Raw genomic sequence first — 16,218 nt, forward strand, 5'->3', positions numbered from 1 at the left:
AATTCTGTCTGAGCTTTCTTAAAATATACCTTTTTTTGTTTTTTTTTTTAAGCTGAGCTATCCTGCCACCTGTTGGCAGCTCAGTGGCTGCTCAGCTCAGGCCAGGAATTGAACCACTGTTGCTCAGAGCTCAAAATCTTGAGCGAGCTCTTAACCAACTGAGCCACTCAGCCGGTCCCTTAAAATATAGCTTTTAAATGCCAGCATTTACTTATAAGTTCTTAACTCTTCTTTGGAAATTTTATTTTTGTTTTCAGTTGTTAATATTTAAGTCTTGTATTAGATTCAGATTTTAAGATATAAAGAAAAATTTCAAATTTGTTTGTGGAAGTGTTGCCTCTGCTTGTCCTTAAAGTTTTATTGAGATATAATTCACTCATTTAAAATATTCAGTGGTTTTTAGTATATTCGTAGAATTATGCATGCCTCACCAAAATCCTATCAACCTAATTTTGGAACCTTCTCATCACCTCATAAAGAAACCCTGTACGTATTCACAGCCATCCCCATCTCATTTCTCCCTCTTCCATTTCCCTAACCTAAGCAACCACAATTTCCTTTCTATCTCTATAGATTTGTCTATTCTTGGCATTTCACGTAAATGGAATCATACAGTATATGGTCTTTGTGACTGGCTTTTTTTACTTAGCGTAATCAAGGTTCATTCATGTTGTAGTATGTATCAGTACTTCATACCTTTTATTGCTGAATAATATTCCACTTTGTGTATAAACCACAATTTGGTTAGCCATGGATCAGGACATTTGTGTTGTTTGTACTTTCTGGCTATTATTAATGCTGCAGATTTTATCGTGGATAGATGTTTTTGTTTCTCTGCATTTATACCTAGGAGGGGAATTGTTAGGTCATAATGTAACTTATGTTTAGCATTTTTGAGGAACTGCCAACCTATTCCAAAGTGGCTACACTGTTTTAACATTCCCGCCATCAGTGTATAAGGGTTCCAATATTTATACATCCTTACCAACGTTTGTGATTGTCTGTTCTTTTGATTATTGCCATCCTAGTGTGTATGAAGCTGTATATCTCATTGTTGTTTTGATTTGCATTTCTCCAATCACCTAATGATGATAAGTGTCTTTTTTAGTGCTTGTTGGCTGTTTGTATATCCTTTTTGAAGAAATGTTTATTTAAACCATTTGCCCCTTGTTTAATGGGGTTATTTCTTTTTATTGAATTGTAATAGCTTTTTATATAGTCTGGATACAAGTTTCTTATCAGATATGTGATTTGCAATTATTTTCTCCCAATCTATGGACCGTCATTTTGTTTTTTTGTTGGTATCATTTTTCTGCCTAAGAGTTTTTAATTTTGATGAAGTCTAGCCTATCTTTTTATTATTATTATTATTGTTTGTGGTTTTTGAAAAATCACTGCCTAACCCAAAGCCATGAAAATTTACTCCTGTGATTTCTTCTAAGAGTTTCCCAGTTTTAGCTCTTGCATTTAGGTCTATAATCCTTTCTGAGCTAATTTTTGTGTATGGTGTGATGTAGGAGTCAGAGTTTATTCTTTTGCATATTGATTTCGAGTTGTTCAGCATCGTTTATTCAAAGGATTTTTTTTCCCCCATCGAATGGTTGTGGCACCCTTGCCAAAAATCATTTGACATAAATGTGTTTATTTCTGGACTCTCAGTTCTCTTTTATTGTTCTGTATGTCTTATCTTTATGTCTTATCTTTTTACCTTTGTAGTAAGTTTTCAATTCAGGAAGATTGAATCCTCCCAAGCTTTTCTTTTTTTTCTCAAGATTGTTTTAGCTATTCTGGTCCCTTGCATTTCCATATGAATTTTAGGATCAGTTTATCAATTTCTGCAAAGAATGCAGCAGAATTTTGAAACTGCTTATTAAAAGTAGAACTCCACATTTTATTCTATTTTGTATAGATTTCTTTGTAAGTATGTATGCTATATTCTTCATAGTACAAAATCTAGTCTTGAACTTTTATACTATTTTTTAAACCATAGAAATTCTATCTTAAGCGCCTTAAGTTTACCTGCACAGTTTTGAGTAACTACAGTAGTAATGGTGGTAACGATAATTGCAGCTAACTTTTGTTGTGTGCTTACTTTGTTCCAGGCTCTCAGCCTAGAACATACTATTTTATGTTATCCTCACAACAATCCTATGATGTGGTCTATTGTTAGCCTCTTTTTATAGACTATAAAACTGAGGCTTAATCTAATGAGTAACATGCCTCAGGTCAGTAAAGCTAGTAAATGGAAGAGCTGGGATTTGAACCTAGGACCTGTGTTCTTAACTCACAGCCTGTAGTGATCACTCATAGATCACTGTATATATAGTGATACTTAATTGGTGATGAGTCATGTGTCTGGCAAACTCAACTACTTGTAAATAACCAGCAAGTAATAAGCAGAAGTGATTATCATAGAGCCCGTGCACTCAAGTCAATTTGTTACTCAGAGGTAACCCTCTCAGTTTATTCATTTTTGATGTTTGATTAGAGTGAATAAATTAGAAAAGAAGATTTCCAGAAGCAGGCCTCCTAACAAGAAATCCTATTAAAATAAATGCAAGTTATAAAAAGTACAGCAAGGCCATCAGAAGCCTTTATTATCTATAGGTTATAGCCCAGTACCTCCATTAGTTCCTGATAGCATAACTATACAACATAGCATAAACATTTATGAGTTATTCAAAATAGGTAAGATTATGTTTGTGTTCTATTTAGGAAGATAGAGTGCTTTTTAAGGTTAGTCCATAATTCCCTATCTAAAATATTTATTAAGGAATAAGCTATAATTACCTAGAAAAGCATATGTAAGTGAAATATACTTATGTGAATGCTATGTAAATATGTCTTGACTCAGATAGTGGTATATCAGTTTTACTGTGCTTTGCACAGTTAAATAACCTCTATTAAATATTTACTTTTAGATCTTAGAAGTTACCTATTTCTTTAGCATAAATTCAGCAGTCTTTTGAATTTTCTTTTGGGAGGGTGACATCCAACTGACACATAGTTGCAATCAAGGATTTCTCTGGTCATGACCCAATACATACTCAGTGTCATGTTTTTAACATAGAAAAAAATACCTTTCATTAATACAATAGCAACACTTTAAGTATTAAAATATGTTTATTTTACAGAAACTACTTATAAACTAAATATTTTCTATGCAATGTCTTATGTATTTCCTTCCTAATATGTCATAATTAAAATATTTGGGGCATTTTCATTGGACATTGTATCTAATGATATGTTTTCAATTCTGTATCAGCCGTAGAAGCAATTACAAAAATAAGGTAAAGAGAAATTAGGCAATGGAATGCTTTGACTTTAGCGCTGTTGTGAATAAATTAAGAATTGAAGGCCAGCTGAAACACAGTTCTCCTGACTTTGTAAATTTTAATTAACTTTGCTTATGTTTTATTGTCTTGGATAATAATTTCTTCATACTTCTTAGAGAATGGGGATGGAATCAAGCAGATATTTCTTATATACTCAAGTGTGATTTTATTATACTTAAGAAAATTGAAACATTTCATTTATCATGCTTTTAAAAAAACAGTAGATTAAAAAATACGTTGGAAGCTATAAAGTACAATTAAAATGTTATTTTCTGATGTCATTTGTGTATAAATTTTTTTTCCTAAGGCAGTGGATATAACTTCTTGTGGAAACTTTGCTGCAATTGGTCTCTCATCGGGAGCTGTCGATGTATATAACATGCAGTCTGGTATACATCGAGGAAGTTTTGGCAAGGATCAAGGTATTGAATGTTTTTTCTTATTTATAAAAAACTAATATAGATTCTAGCTAATAACTGTCACTGGAATTTATTAGATTCGTCAGTGCTGGCCATTTTGCTAAAGTAGTGGGTTATCGTCAACACTGTATGTCAGATACTGCCGTAACTATTATAAACACCATGCTGAAATACTCAGAATGAAGCCATGGATATAGTAGAGGAAAGTGGATATTGTACAAACTAAAATTTTTCTTTTCTTCTTGCTCTAAGCAGAAAATTTTCACTGTTTTTTGAAACTTTCATGGCATTAACCTGATGGACTTTGTTTTTATTCAAGCAATATAATAAGTTTCTCCTTGCTCCCTAAAATCCAGATAAATTTCAAGATTTTAGGGAAGGTAAATAGTGGGAACTTGGATATTTAAATGAAGGAATCCTTTTTGTGTAGTATTCAGAGAGGCTATGCCAATTCTTATTTCTTTTTTTCTTCAACATATGCTTTGAAGCTCATAAAGGGTCTGTTAGAGGCGTTGCAGTAGATGGATTAAACCAGTTGACAATTACAGCTGGTAGTGAAGGATTACTCAAGTTCTGGAACTTTAAAAACAAAACTTTAATCCACTCCATGAGCCTCGATTCATCTCCAAATATGATGCTGCTACACAGAGACAGGTAAAGTTTTTTTTTAATGATAATGGATTTTTTTCTTGATGCTTTTGGTAAAAGTTCTTAATGTGAGTAAAGTACATAATTTACCAAGTGGGAAAAATCAGACTTTTAATATAAAAGAACAGCATTTTGCTTAATTTCCCCAAATACACTTGATTATAAAAATTAAAGTGACTATGAGATGTTAGTTGAAGGTTTTGGGGTTTTTTTTGCTTGCTTGTTTGTTAAAACGGGTTCATTTATCTTGCTAGTGGCATTCTGGGACTCGCCTTGGATGACTTCTCCATTTGTGTCATGGACATAGAAACTAGGAAGATTGTCAGAGAGTTTTCTGGACACCAAGGCCAAATAAATGACATGGTAAAACAAACTTTAGATGTTTAAACAAAACTCGACTCATTTCTACTTCTGTTTAGGTTAAAAATGTTCAAATGATTGAAACTATTATTCTTTAATAGCATTAAACTACTCATCATATGAGGAATGTTCAAAATAAATAATTTTGAGGCTAATTTTCAAAGAGATTTTTTAAGGAAAATTTAGAATTAAAAGAGTTTTAATATTTCTCAGGGAGTTAATGACATCAGATTAAAATATGAATCTCAGAGTTTATCTTGTTCTCTTAAACTCTAACCAAGGCCAGCATATCCTTTGGAGAATGATTGATGCATTGAAACATAAGTATATCATTTTTGACAATATTAAACTAAGCGGAGAAAACTCATTTCTGTTTTTCTACATAACACATTAATACTAGTACACCTGGAACATCTGGTACCTGGTTTATTTAGTTTTGCATTATTTCTAGAGTTTATATATCTTAATTCCCAAAGAGTTTGATTAATAATGTGTTTTAGCTTACTATTATGTCTTACAGTGGGATGTATGATATGGTAAGAAGAACTCTAAAAAGTGCATGTGGAGGACTATTTTAAGTACATGTTATTTTGCGTCAATTGCAGATACTTTGATTTACTTGAAAACAGAAAAAAATAAAAATAAAACCCTAGCTACTGAGCAGCAATCCCAACAGCTACTCTTACTTACTAGTTCTCACATCAAAAGTTGGAGTTTGCAGTGTTTACCCATTTTCTTAAAAGTAGGGGAAAAAAATGGTCAAGAAATAGTGTTGTGCTGCAGATAGGAGATTGGCAGAAATACCCATCAACAGAATTTATTGCAACAGTATCTGTAGAAATGAGGGTGGGAGTGGGGTAATTTTGGTGAAATAGCATTTTTTGAAACATCTGTCAGCGCCAACTTGCTCTTCCTATTTCTTTCCATTTCAAACTTGACTTTCAACTTGTATATCTAGCGTTTTCCCTGCTCAGTAATAAATTACTTCTGTTTAATTAAATCTGTGCGTATTTATTTATAACATGACTCTACCTATCAGAGTCCCATCCTTTAGTGTCTGTACTATCCTGTAAATTGAGCTCTCTACCTTAAGGTTTGAGTTTCCACAGTATCGCTGCAGCCCATTGAAGAAATTAGTGTTCACGTATCCCAGTATCATTTGCCAATATGGTTAGTCGGGATCCCGGTGGTGTGCTTAAACTCCTAGATGTGCTATCATGCTGCTGTTACAAACTTTAAAGTTTGTCATTTTGGGTCTTCTTACACATGTAACCTGATTTAAGCCTTACAACACTTAATAGCTGTAGGCAAGGAGAACTATTATTTATCCATTTTTATTGATAGAAGAGAGATAACTTCTTTAAGGTAGCATACGTAGTTTATTGTTTAAATTTATTTTGAAAATCTGATGATTGTGGCTTTAAATTATATTTTGGAAATAAAACATGATTAAGGAAGAAGAATTTTTTAACTGAAGCTACAAGTAGAAGGACTTCTTTAGTAGCTTTAATATTTTCAGAGAATTTGCATTCGTGTCTTCCAAATCATTTTGGATTAATTCTGAGAAAGCTACTTTAATATATAGATTCTTTTCAAGAAATTCGTGGGTTTTGTTGCTTTCACAGATACTTTATAACTAAAATTAGGCTAACAAGATATTTCTAATTGAATGTTCTCAGGATAGCTGTTTTATATTAAACATGATTTGTAGTCAAACACAGTTTATTAATTGTCTAATTTTAGGAGATTCTGAAGTAAAAATTAAAAATTGGCTGATATTGTTAAGCTTTAGAACATTTATAATTCATGTATAAGACTAATCCTTGTCTGTATCTAAATTACTGATATATAAGAAACGGTATTTTCTTTTATGTAAAAGAAGGTTGTCTAAATGTTACTCAAACTTAATTTTTCATGAAGCCTGCACCTTTTCATTTCTTACATTCTTTGAACTGCGAAAAATACAGACACAAAAATACACATATAAATACACACACACACACAAAATTATATGTGTTCTTTTTTTTTTTTTTTAATTTAAAGGCTTTCAGTCCTGATGGTCGTTGGCTAATAAGTGCTTCAATGGATTGCTCCATTAGAACTTGGGACCTTCCTTCGGGGTGGTGAGTTTATATTTAAATGCCCAACCTCTTTCAGATTTCCCAGCCATTGCCTTTTACCTTTAGCTAATGGATTATCTGCTTCTTTGAATAGGAATATATTTGGGGTTTTTTCTAACTTGATGGTATTTTATCCTTGGAGTATCCTTATGGTAGGGAGTAGTGCCATAAAAAAAAAATTGTGAGGAAAATGCAATCTCTTTAGGTTTTCCATTCCTGCAACCTTGAGATATAGAAGTGAGTTGCATAAAACTTAAAAAAGCTCATTTGGCCTTTTTGATCATTTAAAATATAGCTCAGACTTTACAACCCAGCAGTGTTCAGAAATCTGTTTTATAGCTTGAAACTTGGCTACTGAAACAGCACTTGAAGAGAAAACATTATCTAATTCTGTTAAATAATTTGAACAGTGGCGACCGAGAGAGAGAGAGAGAGAGAGAGAGAGAGAGAGAGAGAGAGAGAGAGAGAGGAGAGAGAGAACTTTGTTGTTAAAAATTACTTAGGAATAGATACAATTTAAAATCATATCACTTAACATAGAATTGCTTAAGTATAAAAGGAGTGATGGGAGTAGCAAAGTATCTAATTTAATAGGAATGTACCATAAGGAAAGACATTGGTGAGAAAAGTGAGAAGGAAGATGGTACTTTTTAATCTGAAATATTTCTAAGTTAATCTCTGTCCAATTCTACTTCCTGTTCTTTCTTGGGAATTGGATAAGCTCATACCTGAAAGCAGTTGACCTTTAGAAAGGAAAAACCCTGATGTACTCATTTCCCTTCAAGTTTGATACAGCAGTGAAGCACAGCTATTCATCCAACATACACACCAGATTTGGAATGTGCACAACAGAGTGTTGCTGATGAGTCCAGCTCTAATAACTGGGGACTTTTGTCCACAGGTGTGTCACTTTTTCACTTAAAATAGAGGAAGCAAAATCTCATTTGTTAGCTATGTCCTCCAACTTCAAAAAGTTAACCTAAAGTTGGTACTTCCTTAATTTTTAAAAAACTGTTTTTTAAAGGCACCATTAGAAATATTGATAGAATATTTGGTAGTCTGTTTCTTCTTGGACTTTTGCTATTTTCTAAAAACATTATGATTTGAATTTCTTTAATTACAGTGGGAAGGTTGCACAATTATGCCCTTTTCGTTTTCCTTTTTAGTACTTTTAGTTCACATTAGATAGGAGAGGTAGGTTAATGTTCAGTAGTACTAAATTGGCAAAATATTTCTTAAAAGTGGCAAGTTTATCTTTGGAATGGAAAAATTAGGATCCGAAAACCTTGAAAGCTCCTAATCTTTGACTCAGCATTAGCCTTTTAGCTGAATTTCTTATTTCAGTAAAAAGGTGAGCAGATTTAAATTTGATAGGTTTTCAACACTGGTATCTTATTTTTAGGTGACACTGAGGTAATTTTTGGTGAATACAGAGGCATGAAGCTGGAAGAAACCCAAGAGCAACAAATAGACACACAGGGATTGTTAAAAGAACATGTAATGGTGTCTACGTGATTGAACCAAAGTATATTTTTAATAAAGACAAAAATAAGTACTACTTTGGTTAAGATTTGAAGTGGAGTGAATGAGAAAGCTTGAAAAGCAATATCACACAACTACTGCTGCCTAGTTGCTCATTTACCAGGAGCTACTAGGCACCTGATGTGCTTTTACTTTTCATCTTCCCTCATGTCCTAATGGATGTGGGTACTATTCCTGTTAGTAGTCCCATTTTACAAATGAGAAAATGGAGGCTTAAAGAGAAGTTAAGTGTTTTGCCCAAGGTGGCATAGTTTGCCCAAGGAATTTTGCTGTAATAAGCATAGGAGAAAGAAACAGATTTCCCGACAGTTTTGAACGGATTTTCCTGATGCAGAAGATAATAAGTGAGGAGCAGTATTTCATCCTATAGCCATATGTAACTACTGGGATTTTGGGTTCCCCCTGGTTATAAACCATAATTAGTATGACCAACCGTTGGAGATTCCGAATCTACTTTCTTCAGTAAGCAGCTTTATCATTTTATATAACATGTTAAATATTTAAAGAATGAATATACTCATTACGTAGCCTGAAAAGTGAAGCTATTTATGAGTAAACCTTTGGGTGTGGTAACATACAGGTGTATCCATCTGGAATTGTGCCTATCTAAAACAAATTGCATAAGTACTGAAGTTTTCCTGTAAAGTTGTTTTAAAGTGCAGAATATTTTCTTTTGTTTGTAGGATTCTCAGAGAAGCAGAATTGAACTTTTTTATCCCTGAAATTACCTGTCATTCTCTACCACTACCACTTTATATTTCTGGTTGTTTTCAGCCTATTGGAAGTTCACGTTGAGCACTTTTGGGGGTGAGAAAAATATAAAATTAAATAGTTTTAATAGGGTTTTGCACTTTGTTCTGTCTCACCATTGCTTTCTGAGGAGCATTACATGAGAATAATTGGCATAGAACATTGTTTTTCATTTCTCACTGAAGTAAAACCATCCCTTTGTTCTGTTCATGAAAGATCCCTGTGTAAGGTGATTCCATCACTTTGGAGATGAAACATCTAGACCCTGTGCATTTGTTCAGAATATAATCAGTGTTACTGCTATGTGCAGGGCTCTGGGCTTGAAACTGATTCCTTAGCATGGGACTTGTATTAATGTTCTCTCAGTACATAACTTATTTGGGACTTTTCATTCTGTGGGATTAGCAGGAGACTATCTGGTAGTTAGGCATGGAATTAAGCCAGCACGCTTATGCTTTGTGAACTAATGTGGCCGTGTAAAATATGCTGTGTATGTGGAAACCACCTTCCTCAATTTGATGCTTTTACATAATGGAAGGTCAGTCTACGCACACACAATAACAGCTGTGGAATCAAGTTGCGCAATGAATTTGACAAAATAATTATAGTATCACATAAAATAAATTTGCTCAAGCAGTAGATTCTATTTTTAACAGAGTCTAAACATGTTAGGGCATTTCACCCTTCACATACTTACACTTTTAATAAACAAATATCAATTAAGTCAAGAAATGGTAAGATCTGAAATTGCTGTGTTTTGGTTTGTTTATCATCTGTATACATTGGGATAATGTTTCTGCTCAGGTTTTTCTCAGGTTTTTTGGATTAAATGAATTAACATAAATAATTTAACAATCTCTGGATATAATGTTTACTTTACCAATGTATCCTTTTTCCCAGTTCTCTTGGCCCCCAAGTGAAGCCATTCTTGTAAGCTTCCAAAGTAGGTCTGAACAGAAATCTCACAGATTATTACTCACCTTTTCCCCCATAACAGAATTAAATAGCAGTCATTGTCCTGAGCACACTTGGGTGTGTGTATGTTTCCAGTGCTCCTAATTTTAGTCTTGTCTTCCTATCTTGCATTCATTGTTTAAGATTTACATTGTTAATCATTCTCTGAACAAATTGAGAGAGAGCTTTCATCATGGACAAGTCACTTGTCTCTACGGGGGAGTCTTCATTTACATTTGAGCTGCTCAGAGTGTGTTCTGTGAATCAGCAGTGCAGGCATTCCCGGGTGTGTATGTGCTAACAAGCTATTTGTATACCTTTAGTTTCAATAGTGATTTTACCGAGCTTATAGTGATTAAGCGGTGACAATCCTGGCTCAGCTATTGGGTTGTCAGAAAAGTCATGACGTATTTTTTCTATGTTTTTCGTTGCAAAAATGCGTCATGACTTTTCCAAAAACCCAATACTTTCTACCTTGAGCAAGTTTTTAAATCTTACTGGGACTCATTTTTCTGTTCCTTATAGTAAGGACAAATCTACCTCATAGGGTCGTGAGGATTAATTTAGTAGACTCAGGTGCCCAAGATACTTTCTAGCATGGAATACTAAAAAAAAAAAAGTGATAACTGCTGTTATTTTCTTTTCTTAAAATGTTTTATTTAATGTAGATTCTGTACTTCATTTTGCTGTGCCTTCCCATGGATAATGCACTGGCTGGCTTCAGTGAATAAAGTTTTTAAACCAGCAGTGATTAAAACTGGTGTATTTCTCTGAAAGTATACAAGCTTCCTCTGCAGGAGGCCTTTCTGTTTGCTCATTAAATCCAGCTCATATCACTTTCTGCGGTCGCCATCCTAGTTCATTTCTCCATTGCTTGTTAGATGACCGCTACTATAATCGCAGTATTCTTCCTGGTCAGATACACTGTACATTCTGATGGCAGATTTTTTTTTTTTTAATGGAAGTGAAGATGACACCACTATCTAGTCAAAAGCCTTTAGTGATTTTCCATTGATGAAAAAATAAAAACAAACTCAGATGTTTGGTATTCAAGACCCTGTGTGTAGCCTTATGCTCTGAGCTGCACTGCTCACTAGACCCAGTTGTGTTTTCCTTCACCTTGTCCTTCACATTTCCTTCCCTCAGCCAGGATGGGCTTTCTCTGCCATCAGCATCCACTGGAATCCTGTCCATTTGGAAGGCTCATCTCCAGCACTGTATTCTCTGAGAAGTCTCTTCTGAGTCTCTTACCTGGGTATCATCCTTCCTCCCCAACTTTTCCACCCCTCCAGCTTTCAAAGCTATGAGACTAGTTTCCACAGACTGCTTTATGGTTATGCTGTATAGAATGAATATTTTTTTGTATATTTCACGTATGGCATGGTTACCTATTTGAAAAAACAGGTAGAACTGCTCTAGTTTTTTGCATTACTATTTTATTAACAGGCATTTTATTTCATTAATTTCTTTTATTGCCTAAGCCTTTTTTTATTTTCACTGGTATAACAAAAATATAAGAGGGTACTGATCATTAGATTTATTTTAAACATGTGACATCTTCAGAGTTGTCCCCAGATTAGTCTACGAAAATTGAAATTTCAGAAAAACAGTATTTCCTCCTGTATTCTCCCTGTTGAAAACTCTTTTCTCTGGTTAATTGGTCTATTTAGTATTCTGAGACTCTCTCATTAAGAGATTATTTTTACATAGTAACTTAGTTGACAAAGCTCTTTGTTATTGATGACTTTCTGGTGGTGGTAATTTTTTAAAATATAAAAATGAAAAATTTCTGCATATCTTATCCCATATTCTTTGAACAAAAATGTATTTTGTGAATTATATCCTTTGGTAGAGTTATAATACTTTAACACCTTGATTCTTTTTATAGCCTTATAGACAGCTTTTTGTTGGACTCAGCTCCTCTCAATGTTACTATGTCCCCTACTGGAGACTTTCTGGCTACTTCCCACGTTGACCACCTTGGAATTTATCTATGGTGAGTTCTTTCATACAATTCTGTTTTGGGTAAGGAAGGGAAGGAAGATGATATTGTCAGACAATCACTGTTGCTAACATTGCCATTTAGTTTTGCTGTTGTTTTTTTAATTTGTAAAATGCTAATGTCACACAGTTAACACAGTTAATTTACTATAAGTCTTATAGTAAATCTGCTTGATACATCTGCTTGATAATTTTTTTAAAAAAATAGCTTTGTTCAAGTGTATTCTAAACCACGTGATTGATTTCTATCTATTACATGTAGTTTTTTTAATTTGCAGAAAGGATGAGTGAATTTAAAAATGTTAGAAAACGGGAGTCCCCAGCCAGTCTCTAACCTTCTTTACAGTATCCCAGTACTGCTTTCTGACCTTGGCCAATCTCTTAACTTCAGACTACTTTATCTATAAAAATAAGGCATAAGTGTGGGAAAAATGCTTACTAAGATTCATTCTAGTTGTATAACTGTTGATAGCCATGTGGAGATACTTACGGTGATCTGCCAACTCCATGTGATAAACGCGTAAGAATTCAAAATAAATGGTCTATCATCTGGGTCTAGAAAAGTTTTTGTCTATTTACTAAGTTCAGATGTCTGTTTCTTTTAACTGTTAATATTGAGAAGAGAAAAAAAAATTAATTTTTTTCTAATTTTAAAATTTTATAATTAGATCTTTAGGATATGAAAGTAAATTCAATATATAGTAGAAATAGACTCTGGCCACCTTAATAAGCAAAATGGAGTATCTCCTAGAATCTGTGAGGCTTGACAATCAAGACAAGAGAAGAATAGTAGCTATGGAACCTCAGCAGCAAGAGTGTATACTACTGCTATTAGTACAACTCAGAACCTGATAGTCCCAATCTTTATTTACCATTCCAAATTCATTATGTATGGGAAACAGAATGCCGACTTTCGGACAGATAGCTACATCTTGATTAGTAATACAAGGTCATGGTGCACAGTCACGTAGCAGAAACATGGCCACTTAGGGGACCATTCTAGAGAAGGGGAAATCCATGATTGTTAACCCCAAGAATCTGATCAGCATATTCTCTCTCTAACATAACTCTTTGAGTTCTTCTTTCCTTCAGTTATTATTTCCTTAAATGAAGGATGACATTTGTCAAAACTATAAATATGTGGAGGTTATGTTACTTTATACAAGTATTATCTAGTACCTGTCTCAAATAAATACTTTTTTTGTACTACATTAAAAATAAAGACCCCATTAATGTTTATACATGGCTTTCATGTGATGACATCTCTGACACGAATCAAAGCATTTTCAAATCAAAACTGTCTATGTTTGAGATCTTTTTTTAAACTGTAATCCAAATTCAAGATTATAGAAATTATTAGCAGTGATTGAAGTTTCTCTGAAAAAATATTTTTATAAGTTTTAAAATATTGCTTATGTTTTTATTTTTCAGGTCCAATATTTCCCTGTATTCAGTTGTTTCATTACGGCCACTTCCCACAGATTATGTTCCTTCAGTAGTGATGCTTCCTGGTACTTGTCAAACCCAAGGTAATCATAAAACAGTAAAATAATTTTTGAAGCGTAATTATCATAAACCTGACATTAGTGATATTGCTATTGAAGGCAAAGTTGAATGCATTCGATCAAAGTATTTTTTAACTGATACGAAATATTTTGAATGACTTCATGAATTTTTGTAAAAATGATTGACATGGTGTTGATAAGATATCTAATAGAATATCAGTGGAGAAGTTTTGGGTCTAGTGATGGGAGTTGCAGTTAATATGAAAAGATGAGGAAAGGAAATAAATAGAAAGCCTTTTCAAGGCTACACTGAGTGAATATCTTATGGAATACTAATGGATTTGGAATGAATTAAATTGCTTTTATATGATGAAAATCTCATTGTGTTAATTTGTTTTACCTGAAAATTTTTGTTTTAAGATATAGAATTATCAGAAGAAAACATAGAACCAAGTGATGACATGATAGAGTATGATTCCCCAGAACAGTTGAATGAGCAGTTGGTGACTCTATCACTCCTTCCTGAATCACGGTGGAAAAGCCTTCTTTATCTTGATATTATTAAGGTAATACTATAGTACAATTAATATTGACCCCAAAAGGCACATTCCAGAAGCATTTTCTTTTTTTTTTTTTTTTGTAGAGGGCAGTGTCACTGGCCCTCACATGTGGGATCCGAACCGGGGCCCTCTAGTGTCCCAAGCCAGTTCTTAACCATCGCGCCACTTGGCCGGCCCCAGAAGCATTTTCTTTAGTAGAGAAAGCTTCCTCTACTTTAAGGGCTTTAGGAGGAGCAGTTAATATCTAAAGTAGTGAAGAGAATGCCACTTAGTTGAATCCTGTTTATCCAGTGTGATGATCACAAGATTCTCTGTCTATATGTACATTGACTTTGAGAGCACTCAGCAGACCTTGGGATATAGCAAAAGGACAGCCAGCAACTACAGAGCTATTAGAAATTGGATGTTTTAAATCCAGCCTATAAGCTACTTTTTTAACATCTAAAACAAGAAAAAAAATTGCCAACATAATGTGTGATATTTCTAATGCTAGTCATTTGAGACTAGAAGACTTTCACTGGTCTTTTTTATTATTATTATTAAGCTTCAGTTACCCTTTATCATCCCACACCCTACTCTGCCAACTCCAAGGAGATATTTAGAGCTTGCTGTGTCGGGTCTAGGCATGTAAGTTAATATGAACTTGGTACTAGGTAATAGCCTGAGATAGCAGCAGTGGAACAAAACCTAGCCCTTTCTACTTGAGGATACTATAATTTTACACGAAAAAGGGACAATTATAGCATATATTAGTGTTTTTCAAAGGATTGTTTCATGACCCCCATTTGTAAGTTGCAAAAGCAATTGAAAGGAATAGATCAGAGTAGAACATTTCAGAGATAATGGTTAAGTGTTTTATGACACTTGATTTGCTTAGATATACACATACACACATTCTCTAGAGATAATGTGTGTGCTAAGCCACATTGTGAGCTGGCATAAAAAAGTATAAGGAACGCTGACATAGATAGCTATGACAAGGTGCTTAAGTGGTTTTATAACTAATAGCTTAGCACCGGAAACGATGAGTGTCTTGGGTAAGAAAAGAGACAGTAGTTTTCACTTATTAATTCTCCTCACAGAAGTTAAAAGTGCTTCTTTTTGCTTGCTCACTTTTTGAGAGAGATTGGACATCGGCATTAAAGGTATGCTGTCTAGCAGCGTAGTTGTGAAATCTCTCTATCATGTTGTCCAGTCTGTCAGCTATAAAGGGAGTATTTAATGGAATAGCGCTAAAAGCAATGCATTAAAAAGTATAAGTAGAGGAGTGCGAAGGGAGCAATCAGAATAATGCCCAATTATGTGAGCTAAGTTTTTGGATTACTCTGCTCCTTGTTAAGATAGAGTTTATTCTACATAAAAACTTATATAGAAACTTCAGTGAATGATCTTTATGAGAGAAATATGCTTACACTTTTAATATTTTTATTTCCTACTAAATGAAAAAAGTTCTGTTTTTATATTTGTCCTATGGGTAACTTCTACTTTTGGTTTTCCTTAGAAGATAAGATAATTTCCAGAGTACTATGGAACGCCTCCAAAGCATTTTATTTTGTTTGCAACTCAGTGACGGTATCCCTCCTAACTTCAAAATAGTGAGTTAGAAGGGTAACTGTGACTCTTATTAGTCTCTACTGCCCCAAAGAAGGGCTGTGCTTACACTGTAATTAGCAGTACTTTATCCTGCTTTCATGTAGTAACTGTCTCTTATCCTCTGCCTTTGTGAGGCCACGAATATCCCTGGTTTTCTTTCAAAAAGCAAATCTCCAAGGTTACAGAGCTGCTAAAGAATGGAAGAAGAATAGTATAAGGTAAAATTGCAAGACTCCTTTATTAGGCAGTTTACCATAGAAAGGCTTTTCATCAAGTGTTCCTGAGATAGTGATATGTAGCAGTGCAGTGCATCAGTCACCAAAACTAAATTCTGTCAGTGGGAAGTCTGATGGAGGTTTCCCTGGTTGAATTTTACTGACACTTGAAATATTTTGTAAATGAGTAATAGTAGTATTCTTTTGCTTTTTTTT

At 33.9% G+C, this 16,218-nt stretch overlaps 1 protein-coding gene across 1 annotated transcript in view; it reads left to right on the forward strand.

The window, feature by feature from the left end:
• Positions 1-16,218, forward strand: part of WDR36 (WD repeat domain 36) — a 42,452-nt gene that overhangs the window by 16,574 nt on the left and 9,660 nt on the right. Inside the window, exons 13-19 of the mRNA XM_019633857.1 lie at positions 3,643-3,757; positions 4,243-4,408; positions 4,657-4,765; positions 6,806-6,885; positions 12,017-12,124; positions 13,561-13,658; positions 14,055-14,200. Coding sequence (XP_019489402.1) covers positions 3,643-3,757; positions 4,243-4,408; positions 4,657-4,765; positions 6,806-6,885; positions 12,017-12,124; positions 13,561-13,658; positions 14,055-14,200 — 822 coding nt within the window. The remainder of the gene's footprint in view (positions 1-3,642; positions 3,758-4,242; positions 4,409-4,656; positions 4,766-6,805; positions 6,886-12,016; positions 12,125-13,560; positions 13,659-14,054; positions 14,201-16,218) is intronic.

Source organism: Hipposideros armiger, unplaced genomic scaffold, assembly GCF_001890085.2.
Source record: "Hipposideros armiger isolate ML-2016 unplaced genomic scaffold, ASM189008v1 scaffold_1421, whole genome shotgun sequence".
Lineage (NCBI taxonomy): Eukaryota > Metazoa > Chordata > Mammalia > Chiroptera > Hipposideridae > Hipposideros > Hipposideros armiger.